This window comes from Sinocyclocheilus anshuiensis, unplaced genomic scaffold (assembly GCF_001515605.1).
Source record: "Sinocyclocheilus anshuiensis isolate Anshui unplaced genomic scaffold, SAMN03320099.WGS_v1.1 scaffold159, whole genome shotgun sequence".
Lineage (NCBI taxonomy): Eukaryota > Metazoa > Chordata > Actinopteri > Cypriniformes > Cyprinidae > Sinocyclocheilus > Sinocyclocheilus anshuiensis.
The window spans coordinates 1073412-1096761 of NW_015549567.1; the positions used below are offsets into that span (position 1 = coordinate 1073412).

The window sequence follows — 23350 nt, forward strand, 5'->3', positions numbered from 1 at the left end:
TCTATCTATTGTATGACTTTAGAACACTTGCTAAACATTGCACAAATCATATAGACCACTTTTATGGTTATGTTGTTCTGGAGCCAAAACAAACTTTAAATAATTCACCTTTTGTGTTCCACAGAAGAAATTGAGTAATTTGGGTGAACTCTCCCTTCACTAATACTAAGAACAAGGATGAAAACACAAAGAAATTAGTGACACATGAAGTGGGCTTCTATCAATCTTGAAAAACATGGTTACCTCTTTCCTGGCCAGCTACACTCAACCCCTGTTCATCTTCCTGTCTCATGTCATCCATCCCTTTCATCAGTCACATTCAATCAGCTCACTATCAGCTCTGAGCGGCAGTGGCAGGACTGTGTGATGGAGAGGGAGCTGGAGGATTATGGGTCGCTGTGTTGGCTGCTGGTTTGTTTTGGCATTCCATCAGACAGCGAGATCTCAGTAGTGAGCGAGTCCTGAGCGATGAGTCTGTCCCACCGGCCCTTTGTGTCTGAATGTGAGTGAACTATTAAAGGAAACACTGGTTATTAATTATGGGACTAGGAACAAAAACACCTCTCTCCTCACAACCCTGTTGAATAAAAAGTGTACAGGACATAACATATTGACATATTTAATGTCCATTTGGAGGAGATGTTTTATAACCGCACAGGTTGTAAACTCATGATCATTGACAGAATGAAACAATACAGGTACATGAATTGTTGTTCAGATGAGGCTTCCACAAAATTCATATGAGATCACTCGGCAGATGACAGACAACCAGATATAAAGTTATATTACTAAAATACAGGATTCAATATTCACTTTGCATATTTCATTTAAGAAAGACTTTGAAGCTTGACAAAAGGTTTGAATCTGTTTTGTATGAAAATAAAAACAGAAATATATGAAAAAGAAGGCAAGGACAAACATAACAGTGAAGCAAATGAATAAACGTCAGTGCACCTTGATTTTGATTTGTGTTTATGTGGACTGTAGGACTAAACTAAATACACAAACAGTACAGAGTGAGAAATTGACACTGCTTGATTGTAAACCAATGTATTAAAATAAGAAAATGACAACAAAAACATGTATTTAATGACATATCTTTATCCCTTTAATGTCTGGACCTCACCTAGGTCACCCAATAAATGACGATTTTATCAACATTTACGCACCCTCATGTTGCTACTAGTGATGCCCCAAAACTACTTTTTTTTAACAGTAACACCGAAAATCATCAACTTGAATTTGTCATTTAGTTGAAAACTGAAAATAAAGGTTGGTCGATTCAATTTAGGTAACTTCAGGGTGTAATGTTCTCAGATGATTAAATTAAATTAAAGCAGTAAGTCTTCGGAAATAAGCCACCTCTTGATATTTCAGTTGAACAAATTTAACATTTTGCTACTTTAGCTTTCTTTTTTCTCATGTTGAAATACAACCAAACTGCTGACATGTTGACCCTTTTTTACCTTATTCACTTTATGCGCACAAAACGGATTGTGACACGGTCAAAATGCATCATCTGAGAAGCGTTAATTAAACGTCATTGGTTCTATCAAAACTATTTAGGCTGGAAACAATTTTTTTCCCCGTTTTGACCTGTTTCGGTCTTGGGTTGCTGAAATTTTAGAGCATCACTAGTGGTTACAAATCCATGACATTCTTTCTACGTACGTGTTACACATGAGTTAAGTTGGAAGGGGACTGTTGAGCACCAAAAATAATAAAGTACCATTGAAGTTCATATGACTCATGTTCTATATTCAAGTCCTCTAAGTTATACAATAGAACCGAATTATGACAGAATTTTAATGTTTGGGTGAACTAATCCTGTCTGAAATGCCTTGTAACATTCGAGGTTACCATTTCACATCAATTTCACTGAGATTCAATTGTGGAAGTGCTGCTGTTAGGCTTCCAAGACTCTTGACTAATCAGCTCAGACTAAGTACATTCCCTCATATGTCCTTTCCAAATGCCTGCCCTCAACAACAGCTAGTCCTTGTGGACTGGGCAATAAAGGTAAATGAAAATGGGAGGAAAAGAGAATAGAGGGAAACCGATAGATGGAACTGAAAGAAAGAAGTCAGCTTCTGCACACATCGGGTTATACTGTACATTAATAAAAGCTCTGTCTACAGGGACCCTGAGGCTTTGATCAGCCATGAGCACTTACTAAAAAGGCTAAATAAATCCTCACAGCTCTGATTTAAATTTAAAAATCTCAACAGGGAACGGGCTAAAAAAAAAGTAAGTGTCCAAAAAATATATTAATTTTCTATTTAAATAAAATCACTCTGGGCCCACTGAACATCACTTGATGCCCCCCCCATATATATTGTTAATGCTGGGCTGATTAAACTAGCTGCAGAGTAACAGGCCAATGGACTACAGTGGACTACAAGTTCTGAAATACAAAAATGTGTACTTTGAACACAGAAAAATAATAATCATCCCATTGGTTTCTATAAACTAATGTTAAAAATACACTAAGGAGTGGTCAACACCACCAGACCACTTGATTGGCAGTCTGAAACTCTCTCAACAGCGGCTAAACAAGCAGGCGTTTGCTGACTTTCTGAGTGCAGTTACACCCGGTCAGCTATATCCACCACGACAAAACAAAAACAAACCTATACGTTCCCACTTTAGTCTCCAAAAACAGATAAACCACTTCATATGTGTTAAGACAATTAAAATATTTCCCTGTCACCATCTACAGCCAAAAATAAAAATACACAATAAAACAAAATCTTTCACAGTTCTTAAAGTCCTTCCCTTAGTTTCCCCCCAAATTTGATGCCTTGTTCCCTTGTTCTTTTTGTCCTGTTTTGTGCTGATGCTCAGGAATGAGTCCAGCTGACGGGCACCCAGTGAGCTTCTGTCTCCACTTTTCTGAGCGCCTGCTTGAGCTCGTTGAAGGCAATCGTGAGGTCATCGTTCACAATGACCTTTTCAAAGAGGTGACCGTACTGGTTTTCCATCATATGAGCAGTACTGATCATCTCCTGGAAGTCCTCCTCCTAAACAACAAACACATTCAGTCAAAGTTCTTTTTAAGGACATAAAAATATGCCCCAAAAAAGTCCAAAACACCCTTTTCCACAGTATTCCAAAAAGGACTTTCATAGATGCCCTCAACATTGACTTAATTAAAAAGCATTCTTTTTTTTGTTTACAATAAAACTGCTTTAGATGCAGAAATGCAAAAATATCAACATGTGATAAAAGATAAAACTATAAACTGATATTTAATGTTCTACACAGTTAGAGTTATAGTTTGAGGTCTGGATCTCCAGTGGTTTTGATCACAGGAACAGTGGAGTGAATAAACAGACCGCAATTTTATACCCTGGCATATGTTACACACTGGTGCTTAAAAGCCCAAGAAAATGATCAACAGTCATTATTCATTAAATATTTTTACCATTCAAAACAAACTGACGTCGCAGAAAAACTGCAAAAATACAAGCTAAAATCAGACATACTTCATAACAAACACATCAACCTCCCACCACCAAGTACTCTTTTCATGACATTACAGTCTTGGTATAGGCTAGTTATGGACTTTCTAGTGTGGCCTTGGACCTTTCTGGGCTTGTGGGTCCTAAATAAGTGTTTATGTGGGCAATCTTGATATTTGGTGCCAGTCTCGGAGAACATGGCAGGGTTTGAGTGGCTTTACCAATATAGACTCAACTTTTACAACACATAAACATGGGACCCATACTGAGAGCGAAATGATGCTATAAAACATATTGCCACTCTAAGTCAGAAGCTTTTGACCAGATTTAAAACATTTTACATTTTGCTGAGACGCTAATTAAGCACATGGAAATGTTGGAATTTGGCATTAGCAGACAAGACAGCGGCAAGCTTAATGAAGCCATGGCCATTGTCAGACGACAACTTCCCCTCCTCCCACTCTCTGTTAAAGCCTTCCAATCTTTCCTGATCAAGAGTTGAGATTTAGTCAACATTTCTGTTTCATCTGGGTCACAGAGCTGCTGGCGTTCTGAAAAGTCTCTCAATCTGACAGTTATTGGCAAAACGCATCAACAGTCGCAGTTCATTGACTTAGTCATGGTTTTAATAAAGCTCTGGTTCAACGTGGTGGATTAGCTTGTATTTGGCCTAAACAGTCAAAGGTTTGGCCCAAGGTTTGAATATATTTTTTCTTCATTCTGTCATCAAATAAAAAACTCATGCTAATTGAGGTATAACAGATGTTGTGCCTCCAGGGGAGTGTTATTACCAAATCTGATCAGTTTCAAGGGTTTAAATCTATTTTTCCTCTGCATTTCTTTCCGATTGTTTATTTCTCAAAGGTTCTAATGCGCTCTATCACTCAAAATCTGGGTCTTCCCTCTTCAAAAACAGAAGAATTTCTTCAGTACTAAGCTGCCTCTCGCTCTCCTCCTCCACAGTCAGTGTAAGGTCTGCTTATCTCTCAATCCTTGCCGGAAAATCGATTTTTATTGGATCATATAAAGTGCACCTGCCTTTATCATTAAACCAGTTCAAAAAAGACATCCCTGGGTCGTCAAGAGGTCCCTGTTTTTATATTCCCAAAGTAAAGGCACTTCATCTGTGGACTGGGCTGACTTTCACCAAGCACAGGAAAAAGAAAAAGAAAAAAAAAAAAAAAACCTTCCTCCAATTTTAGCTTATGTTTCCATTCTTCATTATGACGATTTAATGCCAGACAATGAAACCCCTCTGCTCTTCCACCTCTGATGAAATTTTTATGAAATTCCAAGTTTTTTTTTTGCTACTCCTAAAAAGAGAATGAGTGATATTTTGATCTTCTACACATTAATGTTATACAAGCAATACTAAAAGGGAGAACAATAGAGTGGAAGACTGGATTCACAGAAACAAAGGGATGCCTGTTTTCTTGCAGAGCCGACAGTGCTCAAGTTCATGGTTCTAACAGATGCAGCGTCTCTCTCTGGGAAAGAAATACGGCAAAGTCCAGGATAAAATATGTCAGTGACATTTCATCAAACACAATTTTTCTTACGTACCTATAATAGGCTGAATCTGGGTGCCTTTAACACTGTCAGGGTCTATAATGCACTTTTGCTAAGTTTTGCCAGCTACAAAAGCTTCTTTTTCCCTTTACTAGTACCCACAGTGACCTGTTGAAAGCAGGCAGATGTAGCTGAGGATTGTGTGGACAGCCTTTGGTACAGTTCCTCTTATAACAGAGATAGCCAGGGCAACATTCCCACTGACAACGGCATAATCCTTGAGCTTTCGGGGAATTTAAAACTTTGCGGAGTATGGTGTGGTCTAATCACACATTCAGTGGTTTGAATTAATGTGACCAGCATCTATTCAGTTTCAAAGTTGTTGAAATAAGAATAATGAAATACGCTTCTAGTATAAATTTGTGAGCATATGTATTAGGGCTGCACAATATGTCAAAATAAAATGGATATCGGGATATGGTTTAACGTGATGGCAAATCGTGAAGGCTGTGATTTATTTAAATAAATGTGCACTGTCGATATCAAGAGTGAAGCTCGGCACTGTTCATCAGGGTTTCTGCAGGATTTTTAAGATCAAATTTAAGACCTTTTAAGACCTTTTTTAAGACCCACACAAATAAATGTAATACCATATAAGCGGGGTATGGCAATGCCTATAGTACCATATTAAACTGTAAAAAGCATAATTTACAGTTCAGATACACGTTTTCACAAAAACAAAAAGTTTTACAAATGATAAACTTTACATTTTAGCCTTTAAACCATTTTTAAGAAAATGGATGAGTCAAAAGTATTAATTATTAATTTAAACAATATTATGAATAAATTGTTATATAAATTAAGTAACAAATTAGGGGTGTGAAATATTGACAAAAAATGATATTTTATGGGATTTTATCGATAACGATAATTAGACGATATTTCGCTGAGTGTGTTATTATGCTGGTATTTTAAGGACTACCGTGGACAGCTGACTACTGAATTTTTGATATTCTTCATATTCTGTGTGGTCAGTTCACAGCAGTGATATAAATTAATCTTTTCCAACAAGTTTTATGGAAATTTTTACCATTAAGCCATTTTTTCTAAAAGTGTGCATCATCTTTTGAGTCAAATTCTTGCATTTGGGCTGTTACCAAGCAAATGAAATAAGTATCAACAGAATTCATCTTTGCAATGCAGTGAAAACACAGAAGCTGCATCTGAAGTGGCATTTACACACTGTTTAATGCAGCTCAGAGTGACATAGAATATTTTAACCTGCAGTTACAAATGCATAAAACATGCATTTAAACATAAAACATTCAAAACTTGTTTGAAATTATTAAAAAAAAATTAAAAGATACTTTAAATGTGAAGTTAAAACTGCCAGCAGGTGGCAGCAAGTCACAGTTAATAAGTAAGTCATTGCGATTGAATCGAATAATTTAAACGGTTGATTAATTCAGGAAAGAAACACCGTCATGTTGGTCAGAGACGCAAAACAGTGCTGTGGCTTTGTTTGGAATGATTTTTGTTGGCAAAATAGAACAAAAGCAGGCAATATGGTGTCTAAAACGTAAATATCTTAATATTAAATTCTTGTTTATTGAACTGTTGCATAAAATCAATATCACATTTGTAATCATGCTGACTTGACATGAAAATGATATGATATGAAATGATATAAATATATACATTTTCTGCCCCATATCTTGAATTATGTGATGATTCTAAATGCATTTTCATAGACTGATTCATGCAGTGAAAGAAGGCACTCTAAATGCGTACGTGCACTAGTTTAACCTATGTTCAGTACCGTTTCTAGGCATACGCAAGCTAGGCGGTCGCCTAGGGCGCCACCAGCTGGAGGGGGCGCCAATGAGCGCACGTACTGGCACTATATTTTAGCAGGGTTGTGATAAAGAGTGGCACGGCCACCCTGAAATATGATTGCCACCCCCACTGGATCCCCCAACATCATTGGGCTAGAGTACTGTCAATCTGAAGATGCCTGTATGCCATTGGATCAGAGCGCTGTCAATTGCTGTCTCTGATTGTTGCATGCAAAGTTGAAGCGCTCAACAACACCATTAGATCAATAGGTTCTGTCAGTGCTTTGGCAAGGTAAGACTTTTTTTTGCCATGCAATAAAGCTAAGTTCAAAGGCCAATTTAAAATATTGGTACAATAAAAAGTGCACAAAATCAGTCATTTGTTTAGGCAATATTTGTGGCAGTCGAGAAATCATGTTTCCAAAAGGTGTGCGTTTTTGCCCCAATGCACTGTTAAAGGATCAGTGTGTCATGTAATATTTCCATATAAAAATTTAACAGCCAGTTTAAAAATATTGGTAAAATTCGCTAATTCACAAGATCAATGAATCCTATATTAAACCGCTTTGTCGAATTTAACGCATCCTTACGGAAGTGTCGAAATGCTGAATCAATTCATTCGCTTCCAAAAGCGCTTAATGGGAGCAGCATCATACACATAGATTGCAGAGCGTCGCATTATTTAAAGGGCAAGTTCACACGTCAGTGAGTAACAAAGGAACAAGTAGCTGCATTCTGATTAGTTTTATGCCACTGATCAGGCTTTTATATGTAGTTTGGGGTAACAAAGGGTTTTATAGGTTTGACTGAAATAATAATGCAATAACTGACACTTTAAATCAACGTTTCAAACAACAACAAAACAATTGAACAAAAAACAGATAAAGACAAAATGTAGCCATTGATAATATCTAAACGTATCCAAATCCAAATGTAATAAAATTAATTTATGTGTGATGACAATTTCTTAGCCACTAGGGATTGTTACATAGGGCTATACAGGCATCCAGTGGCTACACAATGGTATTACAGATAATAAATTGTGCAAAAAACAGTAAATTTACAAATAATGCGTTCAGATTTGTGGAACAGACAAAGCGCTAAATCACCACAATTTGGTGTAATTACTATGACAACCGATTCGAATGTGACAAGAAAATAAATTTATATATATATACAGTGGGTACGGAAAGTATTCAGACCCCCTTCAATTTTTCACTCTTTGTTATATTGCAGCCATTTGCTAAAATCATTTAAGTTAATTTTTTTTCCTCATATCATCTGAAAGCTGAATAAATAAGCCTACCATTGATGTATGGTTTATTAGGATCTGAAAATATTTGGTCGAGAAACAACTATTTGAAAATCTATTTGGGTTTGGGTGCCAATAGGGATTTCGCTTAGGGCATCAAAATGGCTAGAAACGGCCCTGCCTATGTTAACTTACTAGACTTCATCACGTAATGTATGCATGTAGGTCTGTTTTGTTTGCTTTTCGCAATATACTCGATAATGTCAAATCGCACATCGTTAAAACTACAATTACGATATTATCGCAGACCATATCGCCCACCCCTATTAAGATTTTTATAATGTATTGTTTTCTTATCGATCCACTCAGGGTGCGAACTACGGGGGAGCTAGGGGGAGCTCGGCTCCCCTTAATAAGACATGGGCTCCCCTGACATATCGCAGACCATATCGCCCACCCATATTAAGACTTTTATAATGTACTGTTTTCTTATCGATCCACCAGTTCACATTTAAAGCTGTGTGTGTTTGCAGGGTAAAAACATGGGTGGATTTTCACATTTGTCTGAACTCTGATCAAAACAACAGTTTTATTGAAATTGCACATTCATTCTCTGCCAGCAGGTGGCGCGTTTGGTAGGAATATAACTGTTTCCCTGGTAACGGCAGAACACAAAGCAGTGCAGCACCAGACTTTGAACATGCAGCGCTCATGTTTCATAGCCTTTTGAAGTTTAATCGTCCCATTGAGCCATATCGCAATTCTGGTCTTTCCGTCCCCAAACTTAAGACCTCTTGAAATCATAATTAAGACTTCTTGTACAATTTAAGACTTTTTAAGGCCTTAAATTCAATACAACTAAATTTAAGACTTTTTAAGACCCACGGAAACCCTGGTTCATGTATACGCAAGCAGCCCATGATACAGAATTTCAGCATCTCAAAGTTAAGCTGCAAACTAACAGTGTGCTACTTCACCTTTGAAACTGTCAGCGCATATTTTTCTTGCTGGCAAAGCGCAAAAACAAATGCTCGATAGTTTAACATTTGAAAATAAGGAAATTAAGACAAAATGTAATAAAAACGCAATTATTATTATAAATACTTTATTTTACAGTACAACAGTACTCTTACAATATATTTCTTATACTTCAAAGTCATATATAGTCATATTGAAAATAATCATATCCCATCGTCAAAAACAGTGGAAACATGAACCTCTCAAAGCTCAAGTGGAAAGAAATTATAATTTTTTTCCCATTTATGGTTACTGAAAGAGGTTTCAGTTGGTTCCTGTAAATTTTTTTCATGTTTTTCCAAATGTTTTAACCCTAAAATGATATGCACTCAAATAAAAATCAATTTCACAGCTTTTATTTATTACTTTTTTTTTGTATGCATATGCACTGCCCAACAAAATTCTTCCCAAATATAGCTATGCAAGTTATCTGGTGAAAATTCCTATAATTCTTTATATAGAGTCCTATGATTTTGCACTTTATGAGCATTTTACCATTTCTTTTGAAAAAAAAAACGCATCGTCACACAAACAGAAACTTAAAGGTCTTCAAAGCAAGCCGCCAAAATGAAAGTTAGTTTTAATTTGAAGAAACTGACAGAAATACATTACTTAATGTAATGATAGTACTATTACTACTAATAAAATTATTATTAATACAACTATTACTAAATCACTTTTTAAGGAATATTTACCAGAAAAATTATTTACCAGAATTCATTTACCAAAAAATTTATTTTTGGTTTCAATTTAACCATTAAAACAGAGTCTAGAAAAAATAACATGGGGAAAAAAAATGCAATCCAGAAAAATCAAAATGGAAAAAACGAAGTTTGGAGGGGGAAAAAAAAACAGAATTTGGGAAAAAATAAAAGGATTTACCAAAAAAAAAAAAAAAAAAAAAAAAAAAAATCAAAATGTCAGTTTTTTTTCCAATATTGTGCAGCCCTACCGTGTATCCATTTGTCACACTGCAGCCTAGATGAACTGTGGGTACACGTGTAACTGAAAGTAGTTGCTTCTATGAAATCATAATGACGGGGACACTATACTGTCAACAAGCACCATCCTTCGGATGAGACGATAAAACAGAGGTCCTGACTCTCTGTGGTCATTAAAAAATCCCAAATCTGCCCACTGGCCTTTGACCATCATGGCCTCCTAACAATCCCCATATCTACTGATTGGCTTCATCACTCTGTCTCCTCTCCACCAATAAGCTGATGTGTGGTGGGCGTTCTGGCACACTATGGCTGCCGTCGCATCATCCAGGTGGATGCTGCACACTGGTGGTGGATGAGGAGATCCCCACTCACAATGTAAAGCGCTATGAGTGCCTAGAAAAGAGCTATATAAATGTAATGAATTATTATTATTATTATTATTATGATTATAATGGATAAACAGACCAAAGCTGATTTGTTAAAATGATTAGCGTTGGCACAGATACTGTCTCACTACTGTCCTATCCTAATAAAAGGCATAAAAAAGCCCATAAAAATAACTTTAAAATGATTAGCATCCAGTTGAACCATTGTGCAAAATTGCCATGAGTGACTGTTGCTGGGCTGTGTTGTGTAAAAGACGGAAAAATAGTATGTATTGCATTTGAACACTTTTTGGGTCAACAGGTTGACAGGTGAGCACGTGTTTGGAGCTCCTAATCACATTTGACATAGAATGTCTCTGCGGTAACAATCGGCATCAAGCCATCTCTGCGTGTGGTGGAGTCGGGTTCCTGGGGTCACTTATCCTGTAGCAAGCGTGCTTGGCCCCGGTGCAGACACACAGCGAGATACACAGGAAAGAGCTGAACTCTGGGAAAGTCATTAGATACCCCGCATATTCAACACCATATCGCACACACACATAGCACAAACTAACGGCAGGACAGGGTAAGGGTCTGGTGTACGTGTTAATTGATTTCATGTGTTTTCTTTGAGTGCAGTCATACAGGTGTAGTGTGAGCTTATGGGTTTCATATCAGGTTGATGCTCAGGGGAGCGGTTACACATAAACACATACACACGAGGTGCACACACACACACACAGACACGTTAACGCACTAAACCAGGAGTTGTTTGCAAGGTCCAAAAGGAAAATGACTACAATAAATGATGTGAATGTTGCCAGTAAGTGATGAAATCTATTTCTTATTTCACCAAGAACTATGTGAGATTTCACATACTCAGTGAACATAACCTAAATACCCACAATGACCTACTGAGAGAGAAAAGTGATCCAATTAGGATGAGAGAGGACGATAGATGGACAGACTTAAGTCAAAGCTGTGTGTGGCGTGTATTACCGAGAAGGGGTTGGACGAGTTCTTATCATCTTTGCCTGAGATGACTTTTGCGCTCTTCCTGGTCTCTCTCAAACGCTCGATGGATGGAGGCTTCACAAACACCACATAGGGCTTGAACTCAGCTGTGCGAAGATGCTTTAGTGTCTGATGGAGAGAGAATGTGGAAAAAAGGGGAGAAAGATAAAGAGAGCAGGGTGAACCGCAGTCATTAAAGCAGCATCACTCATGCCATCATGATTTAGTTTGACATTGATACTTCTGTACATTATTACTGTTAGTCACAGTTACATTTTGACAGAAAACAGAGCAGCTGATTCACACTGAGCTCAACTGATCTGACTCCATGAGTGAAAATAAAGCTCTTTGGTCAGACACATTACACTTCAGGTAGTCGAGATCCTGAAGAAATCTTCAAAACAATCAGACCACTGAACTTCACCACATTTTTCATTTGGAGATTTTTCAACTGACTGAATGAATAATTGGCTTTAAAGCATAATGTAAAGTTTTGTAGCATTTTTCCACAATAGCTGTGATCTAGTTTGGAAAATCACCATCATTTCCACCGTTTTTCTAGCCCTATAATTAAACTGCCTGTTTTTGCCACAGTACATTTAGGAGATCATTCAATCAAAATTTAAACATGTCAACGTCATTTACTGTAGGAAAAAGTGGCCAAGGGCTGTTAAGCTGTATAATGGCAAAAAAGCAACATAAAATTATCACAAAGTAGTCCATACTTTTTGAAACCATATCATACAGCATATTTGAATTGGCTGTTGTTTTATTTAAGATTATTGCCATATCAGATTTTCGCTTCAACTTGGGAGGAAAAAATTGCTTAATTTTGTATATACAGTGGGTACGGAAAGTATTCAGACCCCCTTAAATTTTTCACTCTTTGTTATATTGCAGCCATTTGCTAAAATCATTTAAGTTAATTTTTTTTCCTCATTAATGTACACACAGCACCCCATATTGACAGAAAAACACAGAATTGTTGACATTTTTGCAGATTTATTAAAAAAGAAAAACTGAATATATATATATATATATCTATTCTGTATTCTTAATATTGTAAATTCTTCTGGTTCCATCTTTCAACTGAGATTGGAGAGCTATGCTGGATATAGATATAGTAAATTTAGTCTCTTCTTCATACAAAGCTATCATAAGGCTTCATAAGAAAAATAAGAATATAATGTACACACAGTCTATAAATTGTATAGGCTAAATATTATATTTACAATTAAAAAATTTTTTTTGAGTTTGATAGCCATGGTCACTTAGAAATGTTTCTGTAGAGGAGCACGGACCTTTTTTAAAATTCTGTTTTTGCATTCCGTGGGCTAAAATAACAGCATACGGATTTGAAATGACATCTCTGGAATGAGTAAATAATGATTGTAATTTTCACAAATATCTTACTCCATTAAAGGTGTCTGTGCCACTGAGATGAATGGGAATGCTAACAGATACAGCTCTCTCCTGGTATTACAGACTTCCCAAACTGTGTGAAATATAAGAGATAAGATATATAGGAAAACAAGAACTAGAGGACAAGGACAGGTTCTTCACACTAAGAATGTGTTTCATAATACAGATAACCATGCCATTGGCTCATTCTCTCTCTCACTACTCTAAGAGAGAAGCCAGGCTCAGACCACCAAGGTAAGATAGGTCTGAGGCAGAGGTGACAGAGGTCTTTCACTGACTTCAATGTGGACACTGATACAGTTCTGTGAAGACTCAACCAACTAAATCATGTTCCCCTACACTACTCTCAGACTAACACAAAGCCTGAGGAAATCTTCAAACGTGGGACAATTAGTAGAGATAACATTAGATCTCCTGCCCGACCTGAAGACCAAAAGGATGAGCGCAAACTCAAACACACACACACACACACACACACACACACACACACCACACTGCACCACACTGATCTCAGAAAAGATCCAGGAGGAATAGTGTGGAATGTCACACCTGTGAAAGGGGGGAAAATAAATCTGGAACAGAGACTGAAGAATGGAGTGACGCAGAGGGAGGTAAAATGGAGAGGTAGAATGTGTATTTGAGGAGTTACTCACATGTGGCTGTACGTCTAGAAGGCACACCTTGTTCTTGGACAGGACTGAACGTACAGAGTCCAAGCTCGTACCATAGTAGTTTCCCTTATACTCTCCGTGTTCAATGAACCTGAGGCATAGGAAAAGACAGAAAAAACAGAAGAGGTTTGATGTAATGCCAAAGCAATGCCTATGGGTCTACGTGACCCCACCCTAGAATACAAAGAGAAGCCAATGGACAGGATAATGACAGGAAACTCGTAACCTATTATTTACTCCCAGCCTGTCCTGATGCTTTCAGTGTAAAAGGCTGCTTAGACATGCACGGTGTGTTCACCATCACTCGCATTCTTCTCCACATGGCGATTCCAGACAGTCTGACACAAGGCTCTTTTATATAATCTTCTATGTTACAGTTTAAATCAGTAACACCTGTTTCCTTGCAGCACAGTCAGGCTTGAATGCCAACAGCAAGAGTAACTTGACTTCCTGAGAAGACAAAGACAAACAAACACTTTTCCAGTATTTAATCTGCCTCTCGTTCAATCCAATCCATTGATTTTTTTTCCCCTGATCAGTGTCACAGAACACCGGTGTGTATTTTTAGGACATCCATCTTAGCAAGAAATGTGGAAGAATAATGGAAAGTATTCCAGAAGAACGAAAGAGTCTTACGACAGCACGGTGTTGTAATATTCCGTGAATATTTGGTTATGCAACTCAGGCCACTAAAATTACCACTACTGAAACTACTGGTGAAATGTTCTTTATACTGTATCTACAGGCTTCTTTATTGTTCCCCAAGTATCAATCCAAATGTCAACAAGTCTTTGAAGTGAAAACTATAAACGCGCTCATAGTTTTGGGCCCATGCTGTCTAACAGCAACCTGTGATTGAGCGATCATTTTTAGAAGTTAACGTGACTCCCTGCCACTCTTCTCCTGTTAGACATGTTTTAAAAGCCTGTACACTCTTTCATTGAAGGCATTTTGCTGGTGAGCCAAGTTGATTTAGTTGGGTGCTAAGAGGTGGTTTTCTGGTGTTAATGTGACATGTAAGGGTTACCAGGAATTCCTGAAGTGACTAAATTTTAATTTAAAGGCAAAATGTGCTCAAACAGGGCTTATGTGTCGTGGCATTTGTTGTCATGATGCGGTGCATATTTTGGATGGTGGGGTGCAGGCTGCTTCTGTGGTTTATAGGTTCATTTAAATGCTGTTTTTAGCCCTGAGTAGGGTTTTCCTAGGGAACACCAATGTCGTGTTTGCACATGAGAATGGGCATTTTCTCACTGGAAGGCAGAATAATGAACAACTGGTCAAATACAACGTACTCTGTTACTAACGTAACCTCGGTTCCCTGAGATACGTGAACGAGTACTGCGTCTGCTAGACGCATATGGGGAAAAAAGGTTTTTCTCCTGAACTGAAGCCTTTTTCATTCACGCAGTGAAACTGCACGGCCAGTGGTTCGTGCAGAGTATTAAAAAATGTACGAACCAGTGCTTAGGCAGCAGAGCTGCACGAGCCTATGGCGACGAAGCCCGCCAAGCCTGCCAAAGCCCGCCAGAATGGGCGGGGCGTCTGGCTATATAAGCGGGCGTTCGCCACAGGATTCTCAGGTTACTTTGACTGAAGTGACGACTGAGTCATGCAGCTACATAGCACGGCTAGCAACGCAGTCCTCGTTCCCGTATCTCAGGGAACCGAAGTTACGTTATTAACCGAGTACTTTCCCTTTCGATACTACACTCGTACTGCGTCTGCTAGACGCATATGAGAACACAGTTTCTAGTCGAGTGGGCCCGTGCCTTGGTTTCAGGACGACTTTAGTGTCGTTAGGCCTGAATTCCAGGGACGCAGGGCTAATAGAGAGTGCCTGCAGCTCCCCTATTCGCTTTACTGATGCCAGTGCTAGAAGCAGAGCAGTCTTCAGAGATAGCGACCGAATGATGGCAGACTGTAGCAGCTCGAAAGCGGGGCCCTTCAGGGCCCTCAGCACAGTGGGCAGATCCCATGAAAGGACGGTAGGGGGACGAGGCGGATTTAGCCTCCTAGCACCCCTTAGGAAGCGGATGACCGCGCTGTTTCTGCCTACCGATTCTCCCTCACTAGGGGCATGAGAGGCCGCTATAGCCACATAGACTTTGAGCGTGGATGGGGAACGTCCCTTATCCAGCAGCTCTTGTAGAAATGACAACACCTCTGCCAAATTGGAAGTAAGGGGGTCTTTTCCGTGGTTTAGACATCAAGCGGAGAAAAAAGACCACTTTAAGGCGTTGCAGCAGCTCTTGCAGAAATGACAACACCTCTGTCAAACCGGAAGTATGAGGGTCTTTGCCGCGGTTTAGACTCCAAGTGGAGAAAAAAAAGACCACTTTAAGGCGTAGAGGCGTCTCGTAGATTGAGCTCTAGCCTCTGAAATTATGTTTAAGACTCGCTCTGGGAGGTTCGAAGGCTCCCGTCGAGCGGCCAGAGGTGCCGGACCCATAGGTCGGGCCAAGGATGCCATATTGTCCCGTTCGCTTGAGAGAGGAGATCCTGTCTCAGCGGAACAGGCCAAGGGGCCGCTATCAATAGCTGAGTTAGCTCCGATAGCCACAGCTGGTTCATCCAAAGGGGGGCCACCAGGAGAACCCTGTGTTCTCATTCCCTCACTCGCCTGATTACCTGTGGGATCAGAGCGATCGGGGGAAAAGCATAAGGAGGTGGCTGGGCCAATTGTGGGCCAACGCGTCCCTGGTCTTTGAGAAATAGATTGGGCAATGAGAGTTGTCTCTGAGGCGAAGAGGTCCACACCTCGGCCTCGCCGAAGATCTCCCAGATCCTCTGAACCGTCTGCGGATGAAGCGTCCACTCCCCTGAGGGGATCTTGCTCCTTGATAAAATGTCCGCTCCTTGGTTCAATTTGCCCGGTATATGCGCTGCTCTCAGCGAGCCTGGATTGAGATGGGATTGAGCACATGGTGCCCTTTTAGGACTGGCAGGAAGAACCGACATACTGCTAGTATTTCCAGGCAGTTGGTGTGGAAGCCTTTTTCCGCCCTCGCACAGTGCCCCCCAACCTGAGTTGGAGGCATCTGTTGTGACAACTGTCCTTCTGCAAACCATCCCTATGGCCACGCCCTGTTCCATCTAGCGGGAACTTTTTCCGGGGGCCAGGGCTGTTACACAGGCCTGACTCACCGTGATCTGCAGGCGTCCGTGACGCCATGCATGGGGTAGCAGCGGAGAAGCAGGTCAGTTGTGCTGAGGTCCCGATTCCAGCTGCGAAGGCGTGTCAACGGCGAGCAGGCTTTCAGGATCAGCGATGAGCGTAGAGTTGTCGCTGAAGGAGAAGAAATCTGAGAATCCTGTGGCGAACGCCCGCTTCCATAGCCAGACGCCCCGCCCATTCTGGCGGGCTTTGTCGCCATAGGCTCGTGCAGCTCCGCTGCCTAACCATTGGTTCGTACGTTTTTTAATACACTGCACGAACCACTGGCCGTGCAGTTTCACTGCGTGAATGAAAAAGGCTTCAGTTCAGGAGAAAAAAGGCTTTTTTCCCATATGCGTCTATCAGACACAGTACGAGTGTAGTATCGAAAGGGAACTGTCTGGTTTAAAATGCTCTTAGAAACGTACTCTTTGTATTCAAATTGGTTTCATATGGTTTTCAAAAACATTACAGTACGAGTGTAGTATCGAAAGGGAACTGTCTGGTTTAAAATGCTCTTAGAAACATACTCTTTGTATTCAAATTGGTTTCATATGGTTTTCAAAAACATTTAAATCATTTTCAGTACATTTATTGACTTCAAAATGTCATGTGGTGTAAAAAAAATTTCATAAGTTGGTTCCACATGGTTTTTCCATAACATTTTCATGCATTGGTTTCAAAATCGTTCATACCATTTTCAAGAAAAGTTCAAATTTAATGACTTTAAAAATGTCATATGGTATAACCAAACAGAATATATTTTCCTTGAATTTTGAACACATGTGAGAGTACAAATCTTAGTCACTCTGAAAAATTTACAAATATTTTTCCAATGTAAACCGCTTTTTATTTATTTTTTTAAGTGTTTTAACATTTCACAAAGCAGTTTTGCTAAAAAAGTTTCCCCAAGTAATAACATATGCCAACTACTCAATAATAACTTTTTTTTTTTAAATATAATAACATATAGTATGTTATTTTATATATATAAAACATAACATATTAAGAAAAATCAAAATTAATGATTTTTTTAACTAAAAATTACAAAAAAAGTTGATAATATAAGTCTTTGTATTTGTGAGTTGCACATTTCATATATTTTTAAATAAATGAATAGATCCGTACAGATTTAAAAAAAAAATGGAAGAGAAAATGCTGACAGAAGGGGGAAAAAATTGTCTTTCCATCCCTGTTGCAGTCCCTTGTGCCCACCTGCTTGAGCTTGCTCGTTCTCAACACTGATAATTGTGGTTTACTCAATTTGATGTTCATTTCACCACAGAACAAGCCACTGCTTGTTTTTTACACCACAAGGCAGTTAAAATGCCTGGTTTGCTGGCGAGGTGACATTCTATTCATGTTCCTGTTGTATTGTTTTATCCTCTGATGAGGGGCTGCAGAAAAACATCCATCACCAGGCCATCCATACAAATCTGAGCTTACGAACCACTGGGTAAAAAGAGTCTGATCCCCCTCTCTCGCTCACGCACACACAGAAACAGACCACCTGTCAACACCCTCTCACTCTCGCTTACAGAGAAGGGATCTGAGCCCACATCATGCTGCTACACTCACACACAAAATTTGCTTGAAGGAAATGGAGTGGAAAAACGAAAGAATAGTGGGCAGCTGAAAGGCAGAGCTGGTGAATGTTTGCCATAGCGTCTGAGACAGACGACATCAGTGAAAATGGTTGTGCAGTGTTTTGACTGGGGTGCTGATTTACTTAAGTTCAGTCGGGGCTCTGGACGATGTGTTGAATACTAACTGGCCACGGAGGCTCTATCTCTCAGATTTATATCTCTCCCACCGCGTAGTGTTTGTGTCAGGGTTACGGTTGACATAATTACAATCCTGAGAATAAAGGAAGCGGTCCACTAACCTTCAATGATTAATACTGACTATTTGATCTCCACGGTAAACTTTCACATCCCAAATCCAAATCACAGAAGAAACTTTCATATACTCATTCCAAATAATACACACTAGCAGTGTGTTTCAATCTAAGCAAGACTGTGCTGGATGGTAACTTACTTGTTGTTCTGAATGTCTGCCTCAAAAAGGTGTTTGGAGATAAAATGATACTCCACTCCATCGCTTTCTTGATGTCTCTTCGATCGAGATGTGTCTGTGAAAGATAAGACAAAGTAATTAATGTAAAGTATCTGATTTTGTATAGTTTCACACTTAAAGATCGAATAGAAAATGCTACATGACTTTTCAAATATGAAAAGATTTTAAATCACTAGACATGCACTTCTGAAAAATTTCACTACGTGTTCTAAAATCACCTCATAAAATTGACTTGGCAAGGCTGTAAATTGGGGCAAAAATCTGGGCAAAAGCTGTAGTGTATTCTAGCTTTTACAAATCACAAGCCCATCCACATAAAATTGTAGCACATCCACATTTCTGGAGGAAAAAAATATCTACTACAGCTTCAGAAAACTTAAATATAATTGCATTAGGGCTGGATATCTTAAATCGATTGTGATTAACCAGCTCATGATTCAGAACCGTAAAAGAGAATTACAAGAACTGGCTCAAAAGAGTCAATTGTTTTGGGAATTGGGCTACACTGGTCACAGTGCATGTTTTGGATTCACTAAACGGAACTGGTTCATAAGAGTCAACTGTTTGTGAATTGAACTACACTGGTCACACTATACAGTATCTTCTACATGAACAATGAGAACAGTACAGGTACAGTACAGGAGGTGCTTTACAGATACATTTTCACACAGCCACTAAAAATAGGTATTAACAAAAGCTCAATCATAAGATTTTAACAATCAATACTGGGATTATTCACAGAATGTGATTAAGATGATTGCAATTAATCTGAAAAACGATATTTATACCCAGCCCTAAGTGACATTAGATACTGTTTCCCTAACTGAAATAAAACACCAGCAGGGTTTCTTAGAGCACTGTGGTGGAATAACTTAATGGTTAAAGGTGCTTCAAGAAGAACATGTGAAGAAATGTTCATTACAGACATTTCCTTGATTAAAGGGAGTTTCCCCGTGGGCACTTTATTTCCCACTTAATTTTATTTAAAGTAAACCACCTCTCCAAGGTCTGACGCCACACCCACCGCGTCTGTCTTGGCTCACCTCACCACAAGGCTTCTAAAGGGCAGTGTGAGTGTAACGCTGCTTGTAAAGCCCCAGGAGCACACTGTACAGTACCAGCACTGAGTTTACTCTGTCCCTTATTAGCCCCGTTCCTGCTTTCAGCTGCTTATAAACTCCTGTCTTTAAATCAGTCGGCGTGTGCCAGTCCAGCCAGCATGGCTCCGCCGGGTACAGCCAGGGTCAGAGTTTGCTGTGTAGAGTGACACAGCGGTGTGTTTAACGAGTGTCGGGGAGGTCAAAGGTCACTGTAGAACACACCTCCGACAAATCGTCTGCAAGCCGCCAGCAGCTCCAAAACAAACTATTAAACTTTATCACCATTCCAACTCGCCATGTTCCAGGTTTTTTCCTTCTGCTTTTTCAAGGCCACTATTGAATGGTCTCTATTGCTCTATTTATCTATTTATCATGACATGTATGGGTAATTTTCCTGTATTTTTTTAAATATATAAACACAATACAGTTCAGAGTTGTTTTTTTTAAAGAAACTAATACTTTCATTCAGCAAGAATGAATTAATTTGCTCAAAATCGATGGTAAAGTGTAAAGACATTTATAATATTATGAAGAAAAATGCTGACCTTTGAACTTTCTATTTAAAGAATCCTGAAAAAAAGGTTTTCCACATAAATATCAAGCAGAACAATCATTCTCAACTGTCATAACAATAAACCACATTTCTTGAGCACCAAATAAGCATATTAGAATCATTTTTGAATGACCATGTGACACTTGCAATATTATTTTTCCAATATTACTATTTGCTGTATTTTTGATCAAATAAATGCAGCATTGGTAAGCATTAGAGACTACTTTAAAAAAAATACCGACAAAAATTTCAGCAGTAGTGTACAATTGGTCATAAAATGAATGGACAAGCGGCTGTCTAATTTGCTCATTTAGTTTGTAAGTGGACACCTATTCCTATAGATAAAGACAGAGAGAGACGAGAGAGAAAGTATGGGTTGGGTGGGATGGGAGTAAATTATTAGTTGCCCTCAATCCATCACATCTTTGATGAAGAGGCATCCCCCTCTCATGATGACAGCCCACCACAGACATAAGATAACATGTTATTATACCTCCAACTGCTGGTGCTCACAAAACAAAGAACAAAAGTTACTCCCTTGCACTGCTGAAAGAAATAGAATATATTTAATCTGGCATTAGCTCTGTGGCATAGGAAATGTTTTTGGTGTGGCAAAAGAATTTGAATTTCATTCTAAGATCATGGAAAATAGCAGTAAAAGTTGGAGAGGAGACAAAATGTTCAAGTGCTCCCAACTAATCGTATTCTACAATCTCGCTAGCGTTGCTGCCATGACTGATTTGCATTTTAAAAGACCCAGTTATTGGAAATGTGAAGCAATCGTTCACGTTGGTCTTCTTTAGAGAAATGAAATAGAAATATTCAAATGTTTAATCACTCCATATTAACAATGAGAGTTGGAGCTGGCAGGACTGAAATAAAAGGGGAAAGATTACCAAAAAGCACTTTCAAAACAGTCCCTTTCCAAGAATCCATCCCTTTTATCTAAATTCTTCGTAAGGTCTGAGAGGAGCCGGGCTACATAATACAGACCAATGCAGGGGTCACATTTGTGAGCAATTAGGCAGCATTAACGCAAAACGCTTTGGATGGGATTTCAATACCAGTGGCATTTCAAAGTGTCAGAGCCTAAATCAGACACATCTATTAAAGCCAAACTCGAATGTAACAAACATCCAACTGTTATATCAACAGTCACGGCTTTTCTGGCCACTGTCCACTTCAAGCTCCGTCTCTCACTTTCCTGCCTCTAAATATGCAATTTATCTACAGCGTCGGCCTGTTTAAATACATAAATTGCAGGCTTATTTATATGTCCCAAAAATATCTGCTCTGGTGTATTTCCCTGGATTGTGTGTTTCTGGATGCTGGAGGAAGGGAAGGGGCGCTGCTGCTGGGGACAGAGGAATGTCAAGTAGAGCAGTGACAGACTGATGAGGTGAGAGAGTCATTGTCACAAAGGTAATCTACAGTACTGTAATGAGTATGACACACACACAAAAAAATCAGTCTCATACTGTCACACAAACGCACACACATAAGGAAGGACTTACGTGGGATGGTGACACTAAAATGTTGTGGATCGGATATCAACAACTTCCTTTTGAGCTCATTCAAACCAACACCAGTAGGACCTAGATAAGCACAACAGAGAGACACACAGAAACAAAGTCCATTAATATCTTGCTTAACTTTTATTTTAGCATGCTGCTATTTTTTTCTAGTGTATCATTTCTATTTTTGTCAAAAAACACAGACAAAAAAAAAACCAAGAGACTATTTTAAGAATTAAATGTTTTATTAAAAACACACTACTGTCCAAAAGTTTGGGGTAAGACATTAATACTTTTACAGACATTGTTACAAAAGATTTCTATGTCAAATAAATGCTGTTCTTTTGAACTTCATATTCATTAAAGAATCCTGAAAAAAATGTATCATAGTTTCCACAAAAATATTAATCAATACAAGTGTTTTCAATACTGATAAGACATTTTTCTTGAGCACCAAATCAGCATATTAGACTGATTTCTGAAGGATCGTTCCACACGGAAAACAATCATTTTTAATTGCAATTTTCACAATGTTACATTTTTTTTTTCTTTGATCAAATAGATGCTGCCTTGGTGAGAAAAAGCTGATCTGATCCCAAACCCTTGATAGGTAGTGTAGACAAAAAGTGTAAAGTGTATACAAAATGAAGCTGGATTACAAATTTAATTTACTGTAGTCAAAAAATTGTTTAAAAAAGTACAGCTAATTAAAACAGAATTTTGTACTGTTATTTTGATTTTATTGACTTTATATTTATATTTTACTTTATGCACTATACATTCAAATATAATACATATAATATAATATATAAATAAACAAATATTACTTTAAAAAAAATTTTCACTGTATTACCCAGTCCAAGCATAGTGAACGCAGTGAAAAATTTGAGTCATCCATTTCTCCTCCTTGCATCTCTTTTTCACTACAAGCCCTGAGTTGTTCTTTCTGTAGTCACAGAGTCTGAGCCACAAATGCAGCAAAAATACACAGCAACAGAGATTTGATCCCTCCATGCATGTCAAGGCCCTGTTAAAGACAGGCCAAGATTCACACTGTATAATGCGGAGAGTCAAGCGTGGTTTTTCTATTAGCCGTTAATGATTGCTATGAGACATGCACAAATCAAAATCTATATGTTAGAGAACACAAAACAGATGTTTTTCCTACTAGCTGGGAGTATATACATTTTCATTTGATGCATCATACACTTTCCAACACACACATGACATCATGAGAAGCCCATGACGGTGCAAAACGTGCTATCCTTATTCCACTGTGATAGAGGAGACGAGCAAGATGCTGATTTATTATTTATTATTATGAGGAAACAGAAGATTATTTCTTGTTTTTCAGGGTCACTGAGTAATGTGGAGCTCCTGTCACAGAGCCATATGTAAAAACTGTGTTTATACGTGTGTGTGTGTGTGTGTGTGTATATATATATACATACATACATACA

General features: G+C 38.6%; 1 protein-coding gene across 3 annotated transcripts in view; it reads right to left on the reverse strand.

Annotated features, from left to right (window-relative positions):
* Positions 1 to 216: 216 nt before the first annotated feature.
* The window catches only part of LOC107657298 (MAGUK p55 subfamily member 7), a 112975-nt gene continuing 89841 nt past the window's right edge, over positions 217 to 23350 (reverse strand). For all 3 annotated transcript variants that reach the window (XM_016445340.1, XM_016445339.1, XM_016445341.1), the window contains 5 exons: positions 21891 to 21971; positions 18685 to 18778; positions 13473 to 13581; positions 11383 to 11526; positions 217 to 3020 (listed from right to left, as the gene is read on the reverse strand). In XM_016445340.1, the coding sequence (XP_016300826.1) occupies positions 2841 to 3020; positions 11383 to 11526; positions 13473 to 13581; positions 18685 to 18778; positions 21891 to 21971 (608 nt within the window). In that variant the 3' untranslated portion in view covers positions 217 to 2840. The remainder of the gene's footprint in view (positions 3021 to 11382; positions 11527 to 13472; positions 13582 to 18684; positions 18779 to 21890; positions 21972 to 23350) is intronic.